We start from the raw sequence: 20,413 nt of genomic DNA on the forward strand, positions 1-20,413 counted from the left end.
AGCACTGATAGAGCTGAAAGGAAGATGGGGAGATTGGGCAGGAGGTGCAAGGTTGACCCCTCCCTAAGCAGCTGCTGCACCCCTCAGCTTGCCCTTGTGCCAGGTCCTGGAAGATTAGGGGATCCCTTGCTCCTTTAGCTGAACTACTGGTGTATGTGTCTGTTGCATGCACGGTCTGTCTACTCCAGGCCACCACACGCCAAGTCACCCTCTGTCTCACCCTGGCCCAGCCCTGAATCTTCCCTGGGACATCCCAGCCTGCTCAAAGGGACTAACATGCCCTGTCCATGCCCACGTCCACTTGCACCCACCCAGGTGAAACCAAGTGTAGACTCCAGGAGGACAGAATCAACGCTTTGTACTGCAAAGCGTTTGAGCAGTCAATCTTCAGGCCCTGACGTGGGCTAACTCATGCAGCAGTTGGGCCTCTTGGGAGCTGCCCTCCGAGCCTCACTTCCCACTCCCACTCCCCAAGTACCATCTGTGTCACCCCCCCCCCCTTGATTACCACTTACCAGCTGCGTGCAGAGCCTCACCCGTCACTCCCCTTCATTGATCCGTTCTCACCTGTCAGCTTCTGACTGATCCACACGTCCTTGGCCACCTCCCTTCTTGGGGAAATCCAAGAATAATTAGGGGGCCATGTCCTGGTGCTGCCCTTACCCTAGGGATCGATCCCCTTCCCGAGTCCCCACCTTTAGAAGACCATCGAGGGACAAAGCAAATGTTTCTTCTCTCTCACATTTTCCACGTCCTATTGATTCCCTTCTAGTTTTCCAAACAAATTAGTCTGTAGTATTTTGCCCCCTCTTTATCGCTAGGTCTTTGGATTTATGAGGCTGTGTGAGAGGAATTATGTATTTTAGACACATACCCGGTCTGCTCATAAATCTCCATGGAAACCTGCAGATTTGCCGGAAAATTCCCAAGTTTACACACCTCTGCTGCAGTGATGTGGACTGGAGAGGAAGGCAAAGAGGAGAGCAAATGGGGGCCTAGCTAGCCCAGCTACTGCATGATGGGGTGGGGTTTGTGGGCTATGTCTTGATGGGTGATTTAGGAGGCTTGCCCCCACTCCTGTAAGGAACTGACCACTTAGCCACACAGCCCTGCCTGAGGCTGCCAGCCTCGCCATATATCTATTGACCCAGCATCGACTCACTGATATCCTGCTGGCCTCCTTCAAGGTCTCGGCTGGTCTCTGCTCTGCTTTGTTGTGACCTCCTGAGCCAATAAATCTCGGGAGGAGTCATTATCTCTCAAAGAGAATGATTATTTCTTGGTTATGCCCACGTTACATTTCCTTGGCATCTGTCTCCCTACGCCCCACCCCAGCGCGCCCTCCGGCAGAAGGCCTAACCAGGCTTCTATGCCCCAAAGCCCAAGGCTTCTGCCCATTCTCAGTCTCCCCTGCAGCACTGACCACCCCCTGGTGAAACAACAAGAGAGGCAGACATGGGGAGTCCTGGGTGCCAACAGCCAGCAGGTGGCACATTCCTGGGTGTCCAGACTCCTGTCATACTTACACACACACACACACACACACACACACATGAGTATGCGACAGTGATATTCCATGCCAGCTGTCCTGTCCCTCATCCCTGCAGCCCTTTGTCAAATGACAAAAGTCTCTGAGTTTGTCCCTGACCCCCTCAAGCAAAAGCCTTTTCAAAAGTTGCTGCAATGGGGCTGGAAAGATAGCACAGTAGTAGGGTGTTTGCTTGCATGTGGCCGACCAGGACTGACCTGGGTTAGATTTCCAGTATCCCATATGGTCCCCAGAACCTGCCAAAGGAGTGCAGAGCCAGGAGTAACCCTTTAGCGCCACTGGGTGTGGCCCCAAAATAAATAAATAAATAAATAAATAAAATAAAAATAAACAAAAAATACAGGGCCTGAGCGATAGCACAAATGTAGGGCGATTGCCTTGCATGCAGCCGATCTAGGATGGATGGTGGTTTGAATCCTGGGTCCCATATGGTCCTTCAAGCCAGGAGCGATTTCTGAGTGCATAGGCAGGAGTAACCCCTGAGCGTCACCGGGTGTGGCCCAAAAACCAAAAATAAATAAATAATCAACAAAGAAAGTTGCTGCGAGCACAGTGGGGAGCAGATGGGGGGTTTGCAAACTGGCAGTGGGCTGGGTAACAGTCTCATACACACAAGGTGTCCTGTCCCCTGCCAGGACACTGAGGCCGCTCGGCCACCAGGGGGCAGCAAGACCTCAGCCCTGCCTCTGAGTCCCGCCAGTGCACAGCCGCTGAGAGCAGCTATTGTCGAAATAGAAGGTCTGTAGGAATCCCCTGGGAAAGCTTCAGGCCCCAGAGCTTCCTGTTGTCCCCAGACCCTGGCCCAATCAGCCAAGTCCCTTTCTCCTTGTGGAAGGCCAGAGAGAAAAAAGACCTTCAAAGGCAAGGTGCTGGCTCCCAGGAAGAAATACAGCCTGAGGGAGAAATGTTGCCTTAGGGCCCTGAAACTGTCCCTGCTCTGCCAAGACCAATTCTTCCCTTGGAAACACCCCCTACAAAGATGCTTATCCAGGTACTGTAAGGCCGTATGTCAAAGTCTGGCATTTGACCCAAGAATGTTGTTCTGATGATTAACTGCTCTAAGTAATAAATATTGTAGAAGAAAGTCAAGGATCTTTGTGAAGTGGTGACCTGACCCCCATGTTTTATCTCTTAATTCAGTCTTTTTTTTTTTTTTATTTTGTTTTGAGTCACACCCGACAATATTCTGGACTTCTGCTTCTGGGCTCAGAATTCCTCCTGGCAGTGCTTCTGGGGACCATATAGGATATTGGGAACCAAACCTAGGTCAACTATGTGCAAAACAAGCACTCCACCTGCTGTGCTATCACTTCAACCCCCTTTGGCTCTTTTTAGTTTGTTTGTTTGTTTGTTTTGGGGACACACCCATAGGTGCTCAGGAGTTATTCAGGAATTACTCCTACCTGGCTCCAGGGACCATATGAGATGCTGGGGATCAAACCTGGCTGGGTTGGCTGTGTGTAACCTCTCCACTGTGCTATCACTCCACCACCACCCCTTTTTGAGGTCACATCCAGTGGCATTCAGGGGTTACTCCTGGCTCTGTGCTTAGAAATCCCCTCTGGCAGGCTCTGGGGACCATCCGGACCCTGGAATCAAACCAGGGTCCATTCCAGGTTGGCCACTTGCAAGACAAACACCCTACCTGCTGTGCTATCTCCCCAGCCCCAAGGCCCCATTTTTTAATCCTGAAGCATCCCTGCATCAGGCCTATTCACCTGGGTCTGTTCTCACCCTCCCACATTCCAATTCTGTCCTGCAAGCATAGAGCTTCCTGTGGTCCATCTGTGTCCTGACATGTCCCTGGTCTGCCACTTCACCCTGCACCCATCATCCTCTGGTCTCTGCATGTGGTCAGCAGCCTTTTATGGTTTGTCTCTGCCTTCTGGAGCAGCACAACTGGTGTGGGGGGTAGGGAGCTGCCCTTGCGGTGGTCCCCTGGTGTCACTTCCAGGCTTTGCCTGTGAATCATGTGCCCCAGCCCTTCCTGCTATCCTAGGCCCCACAGGTGCTACATTTCAGCCCCTATTACAGCCACTTGACTGGGTATTTGCCACCTTCTCTGCAGTTCAAAGTCTCATCAAGGAGGCCACTGTGATAGGATAGTACAGTGGGGAGGGTGCTGGTCTTGCACACAGCTGACCCAACTTTGATCTCTGGTGTCCCATTTGTTCTTCTGAGCCCTGCCAGAAATAACACTTTAGCACCACTGGGTGTGGCCCCAAACCACACCAAACCAAAACAAGTCTCATGAAGGAGGCAGGAGAGATAGTACTGCAGGTAGAATGCTTGTTTTGCATGTAGTTGTTCAAGGTCCTATCCTCAGCATCCCATATGGTCTCCTGAGCACTGCCAGGATTGATTCCTGAGTGCAGAGCCAGGAGGAAGCCTCGAAATCATTAGATGTGAATCAAAACAAAACAAAAATGTTTCACCAAAAAATTCCAGGTTAGGGGCTGGAGCCATAATACAGTGGGTAGGTGCTTGCATTGAATGTGATCAACGTGGCTCCCATAACCTGATACCTGATATGGTTCCCCAAGCTCTACCGGGAGGGATCCCTCAGCGCAGAGCCAGGGATGAGGTCCAGAAACAAAAACAAAAAGAAAAGAAAAGAAAAAAAGTCAAGGTCAGGGGAACCAGACCAGAGAACAAGTTTTTGCCCAAGGGAGCCAGGATAAACTCTGGGCCCCACACTGTCCCCAAGCTCTGCGCTGGGCTGTCAGTCCCTGAGAACCGACCAAGTGCTGCTCCAAAACAAAACAAAATACAAAACCAAAAAAGAGCAACAAAAGAAATGTCCACTCCAGCCTTCTGGCTAGGCCCAGCAGCTGAACGACTGCCATAGATCTACAGCGAATTCAAATGCTGAACGATGGCAGATTCAAGCCCACGTGGGTCGATTCATGGCCCACCGCCTCTCAAAGGCAGCTTCAGGCCCTCCAGATTCTCCTTCCCTCAATCTGGGGTGGAAGCAGGTGGAAGATGTCCGCAAGGGAGACCAGGAGGCGCGTTTAGAGGATGGGAGGAGCTGGAGGCGGGACCTGGAGCCAGGGGGCGGAGCGTGAGCCCGACTTATTATGCACTAGGGGGCGTGGTCAGGCACAGTGCGATTTATTATGCACTGGGGCGTGTGAGCGGACCGACTAGCAGCGTGGGGGCGGGGCTACACCTAGGGGCGTGGCTGTGATCTAGAGGCGGCGTGGCTACGCGCTCTATCCTGGATCGGGATTGGTCCGAGGAACTCGGAGTGGGGCGGAGACTCCGTTGGGGGCGTGGCCCCGGGCGGGCGCGTGACGACGGTTGCCAGGGTGAAAGGTCAGGCGCGCGCCGGCTCATTTTCAACATGGCGGCGGCCGTGGCGGTGGCGATGGCGGTGGCGGCCTCGCCGACCCCGGGGGCCCAGGCTGGCCGTGCGATCCTGGGGTCAGCCCCGCTGCAGCGGCCCTCGCGGCTGCCGGCGCTTCTCGTGCTGCTGCTGGTGCTGGCGGCCGCGGCCTGCCCGGGTGCAGGCGCGGCCCAGCTGTACCGCGAGGGCCACGACGCCGTGTGGGTGCTGGACAGCGGCAGCGTGCGTGGGGCCACGGCCAACAGCTCGGCCGCGTGGCTGGTGCAGTTCTACTCGTCGTGGTGCGGCCACTGCATCGGCTACGCGCCCACCTGGCGGGCCTTGGCCGGGGACGTGCGAGGTGAGGCGCCTCCTGGGCCCTGGGATCCCTTGCACGGCCGCCGCTGCCTTTGTCGGGCCTGGCCGGGCCACCCCCAGCAGCGCCCCCATGGGCTTCGCTCGGGGTTCCTGCACCCTTCCTTGCAGAGCGCCCCGGGCAGCGAGGAAGGAACACGGCCAGGGTGACCCTGGACCTCTGGGGAAGTAGACGGGCCCCGGGGGCGTGTTGCTGCTCTGCTGACCGCTAATTGCAGGTCTCCGGAGTGGGTGACAGATGCTCCCGCTTCCTCCTGCCACTTTGGTGCTCAGGGCTTGAATCCCGCCGCCCTGGGTGGTTTCTCTATTTCTCAGCCGGTGCTTAGAGACCTGCAGAATGTCCCTGTGCGCCGAACTTAAGAGTTCTCTTCCCAGCCAGGACCTCTCTGCTCTGTCAGTCTGTCCCGGGGCTCTGCCCTGCTCAGACTCTTGCCAGTGCCTCCCCCCCACCCCCCGCAGTGAATCGCATGCATTCAGACCTTCCCAGAGCTCTCACTGGAAACAGACAGGTGTGCGGGAGTCCTGCCAGGTGGCCCTGGCCAGACCAGACCAATCCACGTAATCCTTTTTGCTTCCAGGCTCTGCAGTAAGTGGCCAGGTTGAAACTTTAGCGTGCTGAGCCCCAAGCAGAGCCAGCGCTAAGGAACGGGGATTCTGAGACCTGATGTTGTTCCTTCTGGAAGGAGAATCGGTGTCCACTCCGGCTGTCTGGTCAGCGTCACTGAGCTAGATGAGGAGGTTTAGGGAAGTAGGTCTGAGAATAGAGGGAGAAGTGGGTAGCCACGACAACAGGAAGCTGTGGCCTTGGTGTGGAAGCCCAAGCAGGTGTAAGAGGTGTGTCCTGGGCCCGGAGAGATAGCACAGCGGCGTTTGCCTTGCAAGCAGCCGATCCAGAACCAAAGGTGGTTGGTTCGAATCCCGGTGTCCCATATGGTCCCCCGTGCCTGCCAGGAGTTATTTCTGAGCAGACAGCAAGGAGTAACCCCTGAGCACCGCCGGGTGTGGCCCCCCCCCAAAAAAAGAGGTGTGTCCTGTCCTGTCCCCCGCCACTACTCACCCTACACAACACGACCACCAGCGCACTACCTGGACCCCAGTTAGAACCATATTCTTCTTTTTTTTTTTTTCTTTGTATTTGGGCTACACCTGGTGGTGCTCAGGGGTTACTCCTAGCTCTATGCTCAGAAATTAATCCTAGCAGGCTCGGGACACCATATGACATGTCAGTGACTGAACGCAGGTCAGCCAATAAAAGGCACATGCCCTCCCTGCTGTTACTGCTCTGGTTTCAACCATATTCTTGACCCCTTTCCAAGCATCATGGTGACCAGGCTCAGCACGGCTGATATCAGGGGAACCCTGAGGAGGCCTTTGAGGATGTTTCTATGCTAGGTCTGGTCTCTCGACCTCCTGCCTGCCTCTCGAGGGCTGGGCTGTACTATCAGGATCCTGCACACAAGTTTTGGGAGTTTCCAGATGGAAACTGTTCAGCGTATGCCAGAGAAGCCTCTAGAAAATGTGGTCATTGTGCTGCAGCCTGGACAGCAGGGGCTGTGGGGTCTCTGCGGACAGGAAGCTGGCAGCTCCACACCTTTCTCCCTTCCCCAGAACATCAGGCCCAGCTTGAGTCCTTCGCTGGCATCTTCGTGACTCAAGTTATTGTTTTTCCTAGTCAGAAGGTGGCCCAAGAACAAAGGGACACTGTTAGCCTGTGCCAGACCTTTCAGGCTTGATGGGATCTGGCTTAGGCTCCTCACACTCTATAAACAGACCTGGTGTACCCTGCGGCTGCATCTCGTACAGGAAAGAGGCCACTGTCCTAGGCTCTGTTCAGGACCCTCTCTCTATTCTGGGTTTTGTTTTGGACCCTCTTTCTGGGCCCTCTGTTCTGGGGCTGCTATTATGGGACCTCTGTTTTGGCCTGCTAAGGTCCTTGGTCTCTGCTCTCACCTCAGGAGGTCTAGGACCTTTTCCCCACAGCCTGCTCCTTCTGTCTCATCCTGGTGCCCTCCCATAAGAGCCTTGGGCCTGTCCAGGGTCAGTGCTGCCCTATGACCCCAAAGCTATTGCTGTATCTACTAAGACCCCAACACTCTTGAGGCACCTGCCCATAGAGGGAGCATAGCGATACCACCCTGGAGTGTAGCCGTTCCATCTGGCCTTCCTTTTCAGATTCACACCTACTTTTTTTTTTTTTTTTTTTTTTGGTTTTTGGGTCACACTTGGCATTGCTCGGATGGCTCTACGTTCAGAAATCGCCCCTGGCAGGCTCAGGAGACCATATGGGGTGCCGGGATACAAACCACCGACCTTCTGCATGCAAGGCAAACGCCTTACCTTCATGTTATCTCTCTGGCCCCAATTCACACCTACTTGAGGTGACCTCTTTGTGGCCTGTGACTTGGTATCCTCTCTGACCTATTGAACTCGGGGCCTGCTGTCTAGGGTGTGCCTTGCCTCCTCAGGCTTCTGCTGTGGATGGGCAGAGAAGCAGTCTGGAAGCTTATTGACTCTGGCCTCCCTTGTGTGGCCCTGAATCCATCCGGCTGATGCTCATTGCCGCCTCATTGCATTGAATAGACACAGGCCCTGCAGGAACTGAGGGACAGTCGGGCTGCTCCCAGAAAGCCTGGAGCTTCATGAGTGGTCCATGTTTGTCTACACCTCTACCAGGTCATTCATTGGCAAGAGGCCATCTCAGTGGGGAGGGTGCCCGGCCAGGTGGTGGGGACCAGCACGTGCAGCCTTGTGGGCTTGTCTCATCTTTGCTGACAGGGCTCCCCCCTACCCCTGATCAGAGCCCTGGGGCGTGGAACTAGGATTCTGTGAGCTAGGAGGACTGGAAGCAGCTACTCAAGATACACAGATGGTCAGAGGGCCAGTGCTGGTGCGGGTGTCATCTAAGAAACAGTCATGCCATAAATTGAAGGGCCTCCCCTTGGGGCCCTTGCACTGCCCATGTCTCCTCCTTGCAGCTGTGGAGGGCTGATGTGGCCAGTAACTAGAGGCTGCCAGTCTGAGTGCCTAATCCCCTGGGGAGATCCCCACAGGCATAGTACAAAGAGGGGTGGAGACCAGAGAACATTCTGAAGGTGCCCTTGGGCCCACCGAATACTTCATTTGGGGCCTTGGATCGAAGCAGATGGAGTTGTCCCCCCATGGTCTGCCTGGCTTGGGAGGCCCCTCTGAGGAGTGACTACAGCTATGGACAGGGGTGGTTTCAGGTTAGGAAGTGCCCCTCTGGAGCATTCCCAAGACCCCTCCTTCCATGCTCAGGTTCCACTTACAGGGCCTGAATAGGAACCAGGGTGTCTGCTGGCCCTTGGACAGTCACGAGGCCCAGTGTGAACTTTGGGGTGGGCTGTGCTGCCCTGGGTGAATTAGGCACTGGCCATGGATTGGGGTTCAGGGTTATCCTTGCGAGCAGGATTGCCGCCTTCCTGATAATGGCCCTATGATCTTTCCTGTGTCTGGCTGGTGGTCTCCTTGTTGGTCTTGGACCTGTCACAGTGGTCACTTTTTCGTGAGCCCATCTGATTGGAAGGACTAATGCCCAGCAACGAGGAGGGGTATTCAGGATTGTTACTCTCCTGCATACCCATCTGGTCAGGAGAACTAGTGCCCTACAAAGAGGGGACATCCTGGGATCCTGCAGACCTGAGTCTATGAGCCAGTGAGGTGGTTCCCCAAGCATCTGCTGAGCCAATTCACCTGTGCAGAGGGGCTGTGGGCAGCCAGTGCAAGGACAGCCAGTCTTGGACAGTGCTCCCCTGCCACCTGCTGTACCACGGCAAATTAATACTTAGAGCCAGTATTAACTGTGTCTCTGTTGTTCTGGCAATTGGAGATTCACAGAGCTGCCACCTGGGCCAGGCGGAGCTTTTCCCATGGACATGGCCTTGAAGCCAGAGGGAGATAGTGTTAGTGGTGTGTGATGGTCACACCATGTTCTTGTGGAGTTTTTGTGTTTCATTGATCTTGGTTTATTTTGGGGGGTTGGTTTTGGAGTGGGGGGGAGGTCACACCCGGCAGCTATCAGGGTTTTCTCCCAGCTCTTCACTCAGTCATCACTTCTGGCAGGCTCTGAAAGAACATATATGATGCCAGGGATTAAACTCAGGTTGCTGCATGCAAGGCATACACCCTCCCTGAGGTGCTATTGCTTCAGCCACGTTTGGTTGGTCTTCAAGAGTGAAACTGCAGAGCCAGTGTGTGGACTCCTGCCTCATCCGCTGGCCTGGCAATAATAACTATTGCAAAGCTGGACAGATGGCCGATAGGCAGGGCTACCTAGTGCCACCTCTGGCCCCTCACCCAGCTGCCAGGAAGTGCGTGTCTGAATCTTGAGACCCGGAGCTCCTGGACCCGGGGCCCAGCTGGGGTCCCAGAGAGAAGCTGCTGCCATCAGTTACAATGGTGTCCCCAGAAGCCACCTGTCAGGCTGTTGCTATAGTGATGGTGGGTCCACAGGGCCTGATCTATGCCCAGGCGACTGTTGGGTCACCATAGTTAGATGGTTCGGGACCTACCCCCACCAGGCAGGGGGTAAGGCAGCCTGAAGCTGCCTTCTCTGGGATTCGACCATGGTGCTGGCCGGGAGTAGCCAGGCTGACAGAGCTGAGGGGGCAATAGAGCTTACAGGTCTGAGGGGGGTGAGGGGCCTGGGGACTGGTGGAGCTAACAGGGCTGAGGAGGTTCAGTAGGGCCTCTTGCTGAGTGCCACCTGCCACCTATTGCCCTGGAGCCAGACACGATGCTAGTGCGCCCTGGGTTGGCTGGGGCAGCATGCTTATACACTGATATCTCCCCTTCCTCCCGTTCCCAGACTGGGCCTCTGCCATCCGGGTGGCTGCTCTGGACTGTGCCGAGGAGAAGAATCACGAGGTGTGCCGGGCCTACGATGTCCACTTCTACCCCACCTTCCGGGTGAGCCCCCCACTTCCAAGTGAGCCCCAACCTTCCCATGAGCCCCTCTTCTAGGTAAGCCCCACTGCAGACAGTCAAGGGTTCTGACAGCTGCTGCTCCTGCTCAGTGCTCCCTGCAGGTCAGCTGGAATCTGGGCAGTGCCCTGGGGGCTTGCAACAGTCCCTCCTGCCCCACTCAGGGTCCTGGAACAAGCCTGCAGCTTGGGAAAGTTTGCCCGGAGGAACTGCCAGGGCAAGCCAAGCACCCCACCTGGAGGAAGTAATGCCTCTCTCCCTTGAGCAGTGGGACCCCGGCACGGCCAGAACACGTCCAGGCCTAGGGGATATAGAAGGTGCCCACAGTTTGTGCTGAGCGGCCCAGTGTGTCCAGTGGCCACCATGACTAAGCATCTCACTGTACCTGACGATCCATCCCCCACAACTTCCCCATAGCTGTCCCCTGATTGTTCCCCAGACTGTCCCCCACTGCCCCTTTCACTGATTGTCTCCCTGACTGTCCCCATGCAACCACTTTATGTGTTGGGGCATGTATGGTGCCCTGAGCCCTGAATGTGTGAGACCAGTGCCTCTGGGGGTTCTCATGGGGGTGCAGGAGGCACCTGATGCCCCTGTAAGGGTCACTGGCCTCTTGACGACGTGTCCTGCATCCCAGTATTTCAGGGCCTTCACGAAGGACTTCACTGTGGGAGAGAATTTCAAAGGTGAGGAGCAGTGTCCCAGCATAGCTGTCTGTTGGACAGACTCACAGTGGCTCATGGTGACTGTGCTTATGCGTCAGCCTTGTGGGTGGGTGGGGCCTGCTGGAGGCCATGTGCTGCTTGGGGGCTGCTTTCTGCCTTCAGAGCCCATTGAGCATACTTGTAATGAGGGTGCCATGGTACCATCTGCTCCCCCTTATCTGGGGTGGACCCCAAGTTTCTGGCTTGTGTCTCAGCATGACTTCCGGATCAGGCCTTCACCCCCAAGCTCCCAGCCCCATGTCTGCAGGCCCTACACTCACACCTACCCACTGTCCTTGGCACTGCTAATGCCCCGCACACTGTGCCCTGCCTATTTCTGCAGCTGTGCGCTTTGCTGTGGGGACTGAGTGGCCATGCGGCTGTGGCTGTGGTGGCTGAGTGTGGCCATGGCAGCAGTGCACGAAGTTGTGGCTGTGAGTGTGACTGGACACGTGGCTGTGGCAGCTGTGGCCATGGCCGTGCAACTGAGTGTGGGCATAACCATGGTGGCTGTGGTGTGGTCATGGCAGCTGAGTGTGGGTATGGCCATGACAGCTCTGAGTATGGCCATGGCTGTTAGTGTGGCTGTGTGTGAGTGTGGTGTGGCATCTGTGTCCACAGGACCCGACAGGGATCTGCAGACAGTGCGACATGCCATGGTGGATTTCCTGCAGAGCCACTCAGTCACCCAGAGGCCACCGGCCTGCCCTCAGCTGGAGCCCATCAGGTACATGGCAATGCACCATCGCCCTGGGACATAGAGCCCCTGTGGATAGGAAGTGTTTCAAGGCCGCCATGGCTTTTGGGGATGTGGGTATGGGCAGCTGCTCTGAAGAGCACTAAAGGCCTCTTTTCCCCTGCCAAGGCCCAGTGAGGTCCTTTCGCTCCTCCGCACCCATGACAGCTACTACATGGCCATCATCTTTGAGAGCAACAGCTCATACGTGGGGCGTGAGGTGAGTATGTCATCCCACCGCCTGGCTGCCCGGCCTTGGGTCTCCATCACAGAGAGAACAGTGCTCGGGAGCAGCACTCGGGATGCAGCAGGGCAGCTCATCTCACTTCTGTACTTTGGGAGGGTCACGCCTGCCAAGCTGTGGGCAGAGCCCAGTGCTCCCCCAATCCCTTCCACATCTTTCTCTATCCCAAACTCCCCAATAGTGTGAGTAACTTTCTGCCAAGTTCTTCCTTCTCAGCTGCACTGCTAGCCAGGCTAAGCAGATTCAGCCTGGCCCATGGGAACTTAGGGAGAGCTTGTGGCAGGATCTGTGGTTTCATATCTGCCCAGCTTTGAGGGACCATTGGCTGCAGGCCCCAAGGGGTGTGTGGCTCCTTGTGTCTGCTCTATGGGCCCTGCGCCCCGGGTGCTTGGCATGCACCATCCCTGGAGGTCTCAGGCAGCCTCCCTCGGCCGAGCTGGGCCGTGGGTGACACTGGGTCCCTCATGAGCAGGTGATGATGGACCTGATCCCCTTCGAGAACATCGTAGTCAGGAGAGCACTGGACACAGACCAGGCTTTACTGGAGAAGTTGGGCATTTTGTCCAGCCCCGCCTGCTATCTGGTCACCCCCAATGGCTCCCACAGCCTGGTTCACACGTGAGTACACCTGCACAAAGCTGCCATGTTTGGGTCAGGACAGAGATCATAGGCAGGGCACGGCTGGCACTGATGAGGAGGCCCAAGGGCTGCCCAAGACCCCATGCCACACAGCTACTTCCATAGTGGCAATGACTCCTAGGGCTCCTAGGGGAGCAGGTGGGACAGGTGCAGCCAAGCAAGCATTCTAGAGGGGTGTGTTGGCAGTGGCCAGGCTTTCCCAACACACAGGATCCCCAGCAGGCAGGCAGGCAGGCCTGTCCCCTGCTGCATCCCTGCATCATAGGCCAGTCACAGGCTGCCCGGATTCATTCACTTAGGATCGTCTGCGTATCCTGGGTAGTGTCACTCTCTTGAGGCTCTCTGTCATTGTGTCCCTGAGCTGTGAGGTTACTGAGAGCAAGGCTGGAGATCCTAGGGACCCCTTGACTTGGGGGGCTTTCTCTTTGTGGCCCTGAGCCCTGCGACCTCTCCATAGCGTGAAGCCCCTTCGCTCCTTCTTCTCTTCATACCTGAAGTCATTGCCGACAGTGAGGAAGAAGCTGCCACCAATGGCTGAGAAGCCTCAGGAGGGAGGTGCTGTGGAGAAGGTGGAGTGGACGGACTTTGACAGGTGCCCAGGCAGGGCTGTGGGAGTGGGTATGGAAATGGGAGTGGGAGGTTTTGCAGGGGCCGGAGTAGATGAGAGCCCTCACTCGGGCCCATGTCCCTAGGTCCCGGCTGTACACAGTCGATCTTGAGTCTGGCCTGCATTACCTCCTGCGTGTGGAGCTGGCGGCCCACTCGTCCTTGGCTGGGGAGCAGCTGAAGACCTTCAAGGCTTTTGTCACTGTTCTGGCTAAGGTGGGGCTTGCAAGCTCTTGTTTTATGTATGGGTGTGGCTGGGCACTTCCTAGACTGTACCAAGCTTGGGAAGGATCTGGCATGTGGCTCTGGCTGGGCCACCATGCATGTTTTCGTAGGACGTCTTGGTTCCAGAAAGTAGGCCAGAGGATTGTTGTCTCAGTCTGGGGTACCATCTCCTCGGCCCAGCTCTGTCTGATTCTCCTGGTCCTGTGGTCAGTCCCAGTGGACCAACCCAGCATCTAAGCAGTTGATGGGTCAGGGACCCCCTGCAAAGTCCTGGGTTTTGATGACATTATTTCAGGGTAATTCCCTGTGAAGGTGGAGGATCAGGTGGTGCTGACCTCTCCTGGCCTTGTGCAGCCTGTGGGACCTTGTGACCCATCTGGTGGCTCTGAGCACATGAAGACTGAGTCAGGGTTGTGCAGAGGGAGTCTCAGTGGTTGGCAGGCAGTGTCTGTGTGAGGGCTCTGGGCATCACCCTTCAGTACCCATGGGGCAGTGTCCGTGCAGGAACTCGCACTGTGTGGTCCCCATGGAACTTCTGGGCTGCATGTGGGGGTTGGACCAGGGGGCATGTTGCTGGGGTACAGGGCCCACCCCCGACCCTGTGCTCTTTGCCCTGCGCTCCGGGGCAGCTGCCCTGTGTGGTTATTTCTACAGCTATTTCCAGGTCGGCCACATGTGAGGAGGTTGCTAGAGACACTGCAGGAGTGGCTGGTTCCCCTCCCCCTGGACAGGGTCCCCTACCACGCTATCCTGGATCTGGTAGACAACAAGATGAGGGTGAGTTGGGTGCTGCTTTCTGGGGTTCCACCCACCAGAGAAAGGGTCTGGCATGCACACACCCTTCTGCTGCCCCGCATTATTTGGCTCAGCTTCTGCCCCTCTCCCTTTGCAGATTTCTGGGCTGTTCCTTCCTAACCAGGTGCGCTGGGTTGCGTGCCAGGGGAGCCAACCACAACTGCGGGGTTACCCTTGCTCACTGTGGAAGCTCTTCCACACACTGACCGTCGCTGCTTGGGCACACCCTGAGGTGCTGGACAGGACAGGTAAGGCCCCTGCAAACAGCTTGGACCCCACCCTGCCAGAGCCCAGCCAGCCCAGCCAACCCTCACAGGGTGGGCAGGGCCTTTCAAAAACACCTGGTTCCAGGGCTGGAGTGGTGGCACAGCAGTAGGGTGTTTGCCTTGTACATGGCTGACCTAGGACGGACCTGGGTTCGATCCCCGGCAGCGTCCCATATAGTCCCCCAAGCCAGGCAGGAACTATTTCTGAGTGCTTAGCCAAGAGTAATCCCTGGGGGCCCTGAGAGATAGCACAGCGTTGTTTGCCTTGCAAGCAGCCGATCCAGGACCAAAGGTGGTTGGTTCAAATCCCGGTGTCCCATATGGTCCCCCGTGCCTGCCAGGAGTTATTTCTGAGCAGACAGCCAGGAGTAACCCCTGAGCTCCGCCAGGTGTGGCTCAAAAACCAAAAAAAAAAAAAAGAGTAATCCCTGAGCATCATTGGGTGTGGCCCAAAAACAAACCAAAAAAAAACCCACCCAGTTTTGCTGGGAAAATTAGCCCAAAACCCAGCACCTCTTTCCCTGAACATGGCTGGATATGATCCCCAGAGCCTTTCCAAATCAAAGTCAAAGGCAGAGTAAGCAGCATATTTGGAGGGAGGGATTTCTCATGTTCTAGAATGCCCCCCCCATGGCATTTTCTCTCCCACCAGCCGTGGTGGGCCCCCAAAGCTTCCCAGGAGACAGGGCGGAGGAGCCTGGGCCCCCAGAAGTGGGTCAGCTGAGCTGGCTGGATTATGTGGCCGCTTCCGTCTTGGCTGCTTAAAGCCTTCCCCCCAAAGCCGCCCTAATCCCCCAGGTACAGCCCTGGGCTCTGTCCACTTTACAGCTTAGGGTGAGAAATGCCGCAGGATTACAGGCTGCACAGCAGCTGGCACCAAGGCTGTGCCCAGCTTGAGGGTCCCTTTGGCAGAGCCCAGTTCAGAAAGGGGGGCCCAGCTGTGCCTTCCACCCTAACCTCTCCCTGTTTTCTTGTCCAGACCTGGAGAAGCACCCCAAACCTACCTTGCCAATTGCGCCTCCCAGTGGCCATTAAGTCTTGTAAGGCCAGGGTCCCCCTCAGGGAGTTCTGGAGGGCTTCAAGGTGGAAAAGGCTCCTCCATGGCTGAGGCCTCCACTTTGGGGGCCCAAAGGACAAAAGTTGTGCACATAGCTTCCCCAGTGGTGATCAGGATTCTGTTCTGTGTCTGGTCAGATGCCGTGCTCATTCATTTGTTTCCCACCCCCGCTCACTGGGGCACTGAAACACCTCCACCCCCGCCCTCATGACCTTGTGCTGAGGGTTCGTTTGTGATATCCTTGCCAGGCCCTTCTGCATGTATCCATGGACTGCCACCCACATGTCTGTTCACTCTTCCTTTTTTTGGGGGGGAGTCACACCCAGCAATACTCAGGGGTTACTCCTGGCTCTATGCTCAGAAATCACTCCTGGCAGGCTCGGAAGACCCTATGGGATGCTGGGATTCAAACCCATGACCTTCTGCATGCAAGGCAAACGCCTTACCTCCATGCTATCTCTCCGATCCCCTGCTCACTCTTCCTTACACTCTGTAGAAACACTTGGGCACCAGCTTTTCTGTGCATATGTGCATGTGCTTGAACGTATGTGTGTGCATAAATGTACATGTTGTACCCATAGGTGGGTATCAATGTACATGTATGAGTGTACATGTGAGTATGCATGTGTGAATGTGTGTGCACCTGAATGTACAGGGCATTCCAGCTACTCTCCTTCCCCACAGGCCTTGAGGGCGACCCCAAGGCAGTGCTGCAGGTGGTCCGGGGGTACGTGAACACCTTCTTTGGCTGTAAGGAATGCGGGGAGCACTTTGAGGAGATGGCAAAAGAGTCCTTGGACACAGTAAAGACACCGGAGCAGGCGATACTGTGGCTCTGGAGGAAACACAACGTGGTCAACAGCCGCCTGGCAGGTAATGGGCACACAGTGTGGGCGCCCTGGACTTTGTGGCAACCTGGAGCAGGATCAGTGTATCCAGCCCTGGCCCCTGCTTTCCGAGGGAAGTAGGATGTGTCCACTCCTGCATCCCCAAGGTCATGTGCTCTTGGCATATCCACCAGCCCTCGCGGTGATTTGTGGGGAAAAAAACCAACCAAATAGGATACACATCTTTTTCTCAGCGTTAAATAATTCCAACTGTTCCTAAATCAGCAGCGGATTAAAATTAGGCTTAGAAATAATTCCATGGAGAAATCAGTCTTAATAGAGATGAACAGGGACTGCACGAAGCCGTCAGTTTTTCTCTAATCCACCGTATTATGAAAGCATCCCGCGACAAGGGCACTAAAGGGAATTGGTTTCCCTGGATATGACAAGCCAGGGGGTGTTAGAGGGGCCCCTACCCAGGTCTGTTCACTCTGGGCATAGGGTGAGGTGCACATGGGCTGGGCCCCAGGTTGCAACATGTCTCCATCATGGGCCTGGGATCCTGATTGGGCCAAGGAGAGGAGCATAGATGCTGGTTGCCAGAGTCCGCGGGGCCCTCAATCCACCATAGACAAGCAGGCAAGACTCTGGCAAAATACTTCAAGCCTTTTTTAATAGAGAAGCCAGGGGGGGGGGGCCTAATGACAAACCCCTAGGCCAGGAGAGGAAGTGGGAAAGGGAGAGAGAGCTGTGTTTGGGACCAGGGTAAGGTCAGATTAAGTGTCAGATAAAAGGACCAAGTATACAAAGTAAAGGATAAGCAGTCCAAAAAGGTACAGTTGAAGATCTGTCGAAATTGGGGAGAAAAGTCTGAGCTAGGAGTAGAAACAGTTCATTCAGATTGCTACTCAGCAACTGCCTCTTCCAACTGCCACAATGCCACCCCCCAGCCTGGAGGTGGAGGAGTTTATGCCTCTAGTCAACCAATGACAGTTGACTAAGGTCTTTCTTAAAGGGGTAGATCCCTTTTATGGCTGATGCTAAACTGCTGCTGGGGTGATACAGTAATATAGGACAAGAGCTGGGACAGAGACCTTGGCCACTGTGGAACTGGGGTGTAGTAGCGGGCAGCAAGGGGTGCAGCAAGAGGCGGAGAGGGAGATGGTAGGTCCAGCCCTTTCTGCCTCTCCTCCTCTAGGCCATCCCAGCGAGGACCCCCAGTTCCCCAAAGCTCCATGGCCCTCACCTGACCTCTGTCCTACCTGCCATGATGAGGTGAAGGGCGTGGACCATTGGGATGAGAAGCAGGTGCTAAAGTTCCTGCAACGTCACTATGGTGCCGACAACCTGCTGCACACACATGCGGTGGCCCCTGGGGACATTGGCCCGGCCCAGGCCTCCGAGTACCCGAAGCCCACCAGGCACCCTGGGGCAGAAAGCCTGCACCCACCCAGCATCTTCTCCCCAGGCCTGGGACCCCGCCTGCCCCATGGGCCACATGCTGGCCTGGAGGCTAATGGAGGTGCAGCTGGGGCAGCTGTGGGGGCAGTGGAGGCCGAGGCAGCTGTGCCTGCACTAGCCTCGGGCTTCTCCAGCCTTGACATGAGCCTTTGTGTCCTGCTCTACGTGGCCTCATCGCTGTTCCTCATGCTCATGTACTTTTTCTTCCGGGTGCGCTCCAAGCGCTGGAGACTCCGCCTGCAGCACCCGGCTGTGTAGCCCCAGCCAAGTGGCACAGCCACCCTACACCCTGCAGACTTGCCCTCTGAACACTCCTCCTCACACGATCCCTGTCCTTCCCCGGTGCCTTCCTGGCTCAAAGTAGTGACCACAGTGACAAAGGCCCAGAGCACCTCTACTGGCAGCTCCACCCTGCAGGTCCCAGGACACCTCCAGCCAGACGACACTCACTGCAGCTCCATGTTTGCCTACAGCACTGGTTCAGGAGATGAGAACCAGGCACCCACATCCTGTTACCCATTGTGAACTTGGAGTCAGAGGTCGGGAAAGTGTCCTCAGGCTCTTGCCAGAATCCTGGAGAGGCCAATGGAGATGGGGCTGTCTCTGTCTCTTGCCCTTGCTGGCCTCTGGTAAGGGGCATTGTCCTCTCTGGGCTGTGACTAGGTGTGACCCACCTCAAAATGCTGGGCCCTGCGGCTCTATCTGGCACATGTTGGAAGACAAGATGCCAGAATGAAATTGTTCTCTGTGCTGAGGACAGACAGTAGGAGCCTTTGTGAACCATCTCAGCTGTGTCTGCACATGTATGTGCCTGCCATGTGTACACATGCACGTGTTCTGTTATACACTTGAGTATGTCTGCTTTGTGTACATGTGTGTCCACACTATGTGACTGCAGTCTGCGTGTCTGCTTTTGTGTGTGTTTGTGTGCCTCTGTGCATGTGTGCTTTGCGTGCACCTGTCTGGCCAGAGTGGCCGCCACTCTTTCTGTGTGATACCCACAGTTGGCTGTATGCGGGGCCTCGGAGAACATTCCTGCTGATGTTTCTTTGGATCCTGGGGAGAGACAAACCCACCCCAGCCCCATCTGCTGTGATGGAGGCTTGCAGGGACTTGGGCTGGACCCTGCTGTGCCTTGTGCATGATCTCTGGCTAAAAGTCCAGTGCCACATACATCCCCACCTCAGAGCTCCCATGCTCACACATTCGAGACGGTGGGGGTTCAGTCGCCAGCACCAGGAACCGGAAACCATTCCTGAACATTGCTGGGTGCAGCCCCCCAAACAAAGCAGTCCCAACAGGAGGCTGTTTTCACTGCCACCACCAGTGCCTGTGTGCAGGAGCTCCGCAGGGCTGTAGAGGATAGGGGTCCCGAGGCTGATGTCAGCCCCCCCCCTTTCCAGAGCAGAGGGACAGTGTACTGGGGCTGTCGTGGTGGGGACTGTGGGTGTGTGTGTAATGCTGAGAACTGTGCCTGTCTAGCGTGACTGTCCCGAACTGGTGCCATCTTCTACAAGGGTCAAGGTCTGTTTTCTAAAGTTGGGAGTATTTTAAAAGGTATAGAGACTAATGAATATGACAGCTAAGTAATTTAAATGTTTATTTATTTTTAACGGAAATATTTTGATGAAAAGAAAACTAGTTGACATGGAGTGTCAATCAAATTTCTTACTTGCAACAAAAGAACATTTTGTATTTGTGTAAAGCATAATGGACACATTTAAAAAAAATAAAGCTCTCCTACGTTGGAGAAGTGCCTTTCCGAGTGCTGGGTGCTTCTTGGGCCCCCGGGCGGGCACCACCAGGGGCACAGCTGCGGGGCGGGGGGGGGCACAGGGTGCATCCTAGCCGGCACAGCGGGGGGGCAGGTGGGGTGCAGTGCGCCCTATTTTCCTGTCCCGTGGTTTCTTGTATTAAAAGGAAGCTTTTAGCCAGTGTCTGTGGGGGCAGGTAGGTTCCTGGGCTGAAAGGGAGTGGAGGAGGCTTTGGGGTGGTCTCGCCCAGTCCTAGTCTTTTGAGGCTTAGCTCTGTGCTGCCCTCAGGGCCTCCTACTGGGTTTCCTCCCGCCTGCGCCCCCCACCCCCACCCCCGTCTGATCGGTGTCTGCCCAGCTGCCACAGTTTGAAGAAAAAAACCATCCGCCGCGCTGAGTTGAGCTCGGGGCTCCTCTGAGGCCAGAGAATGCCGAGACCGCCCGCCTAGAGCCATAGAATCGGGAACAGTTCCCAGGGGACCAGCGGGCCCTTCAGCCTTCCCAGGCTGGTACCTGCAGCCAAGGCCAGTGGGCTGCGACGTCCCCTTTCCCCACCACCGTGTGCTGCTGGCTGCGAACGGAGTTCAGCTTTCTAGACCAGACCCCGGTGCTCCGAAGGGAACCCGACACCCCGGCTCCCTCTTCCTCTCCACCATCGCGCTGGGGCGGAGCCAGCCTGAGGGGGTTGGCAGCGCGAGGCCGGGACCTGGGAAGGTGCGGAGGTGTGAGGAGGGTGGGGGCTGGGGGCGGGGGCTGCGGCCCCGTCGCTGGATGGGGTGGGCAACCGGAGGGGGGGTGCCCAGAGTTGGAAGGCTACGTGCCTCCGTCAGCACCGGGGACAGAGCCAGACTGTGCGCCTCACGCTGCAGGAGAGGCGCCCTAGGTGCTGACCGAACAGGAGAAGGGG

At 56.1% G+C, this 20,413-nt stretch overlaps 1 protein-coding gene across 1 annotated transcript; it reads left to right on the plus strand.

Moving 5' to 3' along the window:
• Window positions 1-4,455: 4,455 nt before the first annotated feature.
• Window positions 4,456-19,511, plus strand: QSOX2 (quiescin sulfhydryl oxidase 2). Its single transcript, XM_049772824.1, is given in 14 exon segments — window positions 4,456-4,613; window positions 4,791-4,888; window positions 4,891-5,238; window positions 10,078-10,178; window positions 10,831-10,879; window positions 11,519-11,624; window positions 11,763-11,853; window positions 12,350-12,495; window positions 12,974-13,108; window positions 13,209-13,338; window positions 14,002-14,124; window positions 14,240-14,390; window positions 16,150-16,338; window positions 17,491-19,511. Coding segments are annotated over 14 exon segments (2,346 nt in total). The 3' UTR covers window positions 18,012-19,511.
• Window positions 19,512-20,413: the final 902 nt, after the last annotated feature.

Source organism: Suncus etruscus, chromosome 5 (genome assembly GCF_024139225.1).
Source record: "Suncus etruscus isolate mSunEtr1 chromosome 5, mSunEtr1.pri.cur, whole genome shotgun sequence".
Lineage (NCBI taxonomy): Eukaryota > Metazoa > Chordata > Mammalia > Eulipotyphla > Soricidae > Suncus > Suncus etruscus.